The 3,628-nt window shown below is 37.1% G+C and overlaps 1 protein-coding gene across 1 annotated transcript; it reads right to left on the bottom strand.

Moving 5' to 3' along the window:
- Positions 1-1,408: 1,408 nt before the first annotated feature.
- LOC107657303 (CD48 antigen-like) lies at positions 1,409-2,587 on the bottom strand. Its single transcript, XM_016445345.1, has 4 exons — positions 2,539-2,587; positions 2,003-2,341; positions 1,487-1,759; positions 1,409-1,416 (listed from the first exon to the last, which is right to left on the bottom strand). The coding sequence occupies exons 1-4, from the start codon at positions 2,585-2,587 to the stop codon at positions 1,409-1,411; spliced, it is 669 nt and encodes a 222-aa protein (XP_016300831.1).
- Positions 2,588-3,628: the final 1,041 nt, after the last annotated feature.

A 3,628-nucleotide genomic window follows, 5' to 3' on the forward strand; every position in this document is an offset into this window, starting at 1 on the left:
CAGGCTTGAGTGAGAGGAGGCCGGCGGCTAGAGTGAGGAACGGCTGGCGGGCTTGAGAACGGCGTGGCCGGCGGATTCGATGAAGGAGCAGCCGGCGGGCTTGCGGCAACCACATGTGACGACCCCGGGCTGGACTCCGCTTCGTCCACGGTGAACATCATATGACCCCTTTAACATAGAAACGCCACCTCTTACAGGCAGGGAGCTGCTGTGAATCTGCTAAAAAATTACATGGTCTAATGAATAATTATGAGTCACAGGCAATGTAATGGAGCACTATAGTGCACAAATATATCACATTCTATGATGTTGACTCATAAAGTTTACCACAAATATAAAATAATACACACACACACACACACACACACACATATATATATATATATATATATATATATATATATATAGTTAAATAATATAACATTTCTTGAATTAAACCCTTGTCTGCTACACTTATGTATAATGCTGTTCTAACTTCTCTAAAGCAGAACTCTCCTATCTGAGTAGATGACAGGTCTACACTCTTAAAAAAATAAAGGTTCCAAAATGATTTTTTACAAGTCATGTCATAGAAGAACCATTTTTGTTTCCCTAAAGAACCTTTTAATAAACAGTTCTTAAAATAACAATTTTTTTATTAGTATGAAGAACAGTTTTATCATCTAAAGAACGCTTTTCCCCTATAAAGAACCTTTTGTGGAATTGAAAGATTCCATAGATTTGAAAGGTTCTTCATGGAACCACTAACACCAATAAATTTAAGAGTATAAAAAAGCCCCAAAAAATCTTCTTTAGTAGTGTTTGCTATGTAAATATATCTGTCTGTGATGTATGTCTGTCTTTGTATGTTATCTTTTTTGAAACAATCCAACAACAAAGAACAAATCCGGTGATCAACAGTTCACTTCAGATGAAGCCACTGTGATGAGCAACAGAAACAGAAATATCTAGTAGGAATTCTACAATGGAAAACATGGTGAGTGAAACTGACTCGCTTGAAATAATAGAGACACATGACAAAATCATTAACTTTTTTCTTACCGGTTTTTGTGCATTTCTTTTACAGAACGTTGGGTCAGCATAAATTATGTCTTCCTCATGGGGCTGGACTATTTTAACAATAATGACAGATGTATTAAATTCTTCATATTTTTTTCTATATTTTCATATACAGCATGTATTAGCTGTACTTTAGTTATACTTGCCTTCTTGGTCTGTTTTTCTACATTTCCTGCATATCCAGAACATCCCAACCACAGCCACAATCAACAGAGTTACCGCAGCAACAGATATCAGCACTATGTGATTTGTATCTGTAATGCCTGAAGAGAGACATTCATTAGTGTAAGTGGCTCTGCTAATCTAACCTATCATGATGAATTAAGACTGCTTCCTACTACTGTTTACATCACACACCTGAACACAACCAACAGATTAGCTTAGTAAATAAACACAAATATCACTGACGTACCCACACAATGCTGACAGAGTTCACTGATGTCCAGATGTTTGGTCTGGTTGCTGATGTTGTTGTTCAGCACACAGCTGTAGGTGTTTTTATCCTGATGTTCCACCTCCAGAGGTAAAGAGAGACTGATACTGAGATTAAACACACTGATGCTGGAGATTAAACTGGTTCCTTTGTACCAGGAGAGAGTCACATGACACACATTCAGCACTGAACACAGCAGTGAACATTTAGAGACTGATGAAGAACATTGTGAAGTGTTTCTGATGATGACAGGAACAGGAAGAAGAGCTAGAAAATATCAGAGGAATGAAGAGAAATCAGAGTAAATAAAATCAAAAGCAAGCATACATTTTTAGATTCATATTCTCAGTCAAAGCTTATTGAGAGCAAAGTTTTGTGTCAACACACAGAAAAGAGCGCTAACAAATCTAACTAATTTTTTAATTCTGTGAGTGATTGTGACAAATATTTATCATATCAAAATGCAAATCTGGAGAGAAAAAAACACTACTATTCTACTGTTGTACTCACCATAGACCGTAACATTGAACGTCTTGACTACTACTGGATTTGTTACAGTCACTACTTTATAAAGTCCAGAGTCTGTGGTTCTGATGTTTGTGATGGTGAGAGATCCAGTCTGACTGTCCAGCTTCACTCTGTCTCTGAATCTCTCATCAGTAACATCATTGATATTTGCCGCTCTATCGATTTCAGCAATGAGAATATCTGGGGTTTCAGCTCCAAACATCCACTCTATCACTGTATCATTTCTCTTTATGTTAGTATCAGTGTGTAGAGTGACAGAATCTCCCTCCATCACTGACAAACTCTTCATTTCACCTGCCTCAGAGTCAGCACCAATCACACCTGAAAACAGACTTAACGATCAACTGAAATACACTTTTATTAACAAAAGATTAAAGTGTCCCAGTTTTGCATAAGAAATTATGCCTTTGCATTCTTATTATATTCTGCATGTCAATGCGTAATTCCTGCGAGTTTACATAATGTTATTTTACTCGTTCTGCAAGAACTGAATACATAAAATAAAGAGGCCTACTTACCATCCAAATGCCACAAATATAAACGCAGTAAAACTAAAACTAGACTCATATTCTTCAGCCGTTAGACGTGTCAGAAACTTCCTCTCAGACATCGCTGGAGATCAGGCTTAACGCGTGAACGCGCACAGGCGTTTAGGCGGGGGTTTTTTTTTGTTTTTTTTGTTTTTTTGGGCCCTGTTATTTTATCACTAATAGAAAACAATCTTTAAAATCTTATTTACATGTCTTAACATGTTTAGTACATAATACTACTGGGCAGAGTCAGACTGATTTTGCTCAAATTTTGCTTAAGGTCTGTTTGTTTGTTATCTTAGGAAAATGTAAGCTGTACTGGACTGCTGCACCCTAAACTATGGGCATTACCACGGGAAGTAGGGGTGCTGCAGCACCCCCTGGAGTGTAGCCCACGAAAAAATGGGGGTGCTGGGGGTGCGGTGTTAAAAAGAAATTAATGAACAATATGTGATACAAAATAAATAATATTCATTTTATTAATTAGTATATTCATTAAAATTCATTGAAAAAAGTAGCCTAAGCCTACAATAACAAGAAGCAACGGTTAAATATGAGTTAAGTTGAATCAAATTGACTGTGAAAGTCGTTTCAACTGATTAAACGTATTAAACTGACTTAAAAAATCATTTGTTGCCATGATTTTTGGATTATATTATAACCTGTAACGTGTCTCTGCCGTTCCCAAAATAAGAATTAACAACAATTTCTACAGACAGCAGAGAAAGAGCGAGAGCGTCTACCTCAGCAGCAACAAATCTCGCATTCTCACATCTGTAGCGCTTATTGTGATCTTTAACGTTAGGTCTTTCCTATTCTTGAAACAAAATTAATTCTTAAGGTTGATTCAATATTACTCTTAATGAAAACACACACACACAACATCAACAATGCTACAATGACAAAGTCGCTTATTAAACATAAAACTTTTATGAACAGATAAGAACAATTAAGATCAGTGGTGTAGCGTCTGGTTATGCAGGGTATACAGGTGCATATGGTCCCGGGCAGTTTGGGGGCAACGAGGGAACGAATAGAGCCCTGCATGGGCCCGGCCCTACAGCTTTATGAGAATTCT

The sequence above is a fragment of the Sinocyclocheilus anshuiensis genome, unplaced genomic scaffold (genome assembly GCF_001515605.1).
Source record: "Sinocyclocheilus anshuiensis isolate Anshui unplaced genomic scaffold, SAMN03320099.WGS_v1.1 scaffold239, whole genome shotgun sequence".
In the NCBI taxonomy this organism is placed as follows: domain Eukaryota; kingdom Metazoa; phylum Chordata; class Actinopteri; order Cypriniformes; family Cyprinidae; genus Sinocyclocheilus; species Sinocyclocheilus anshuiensis.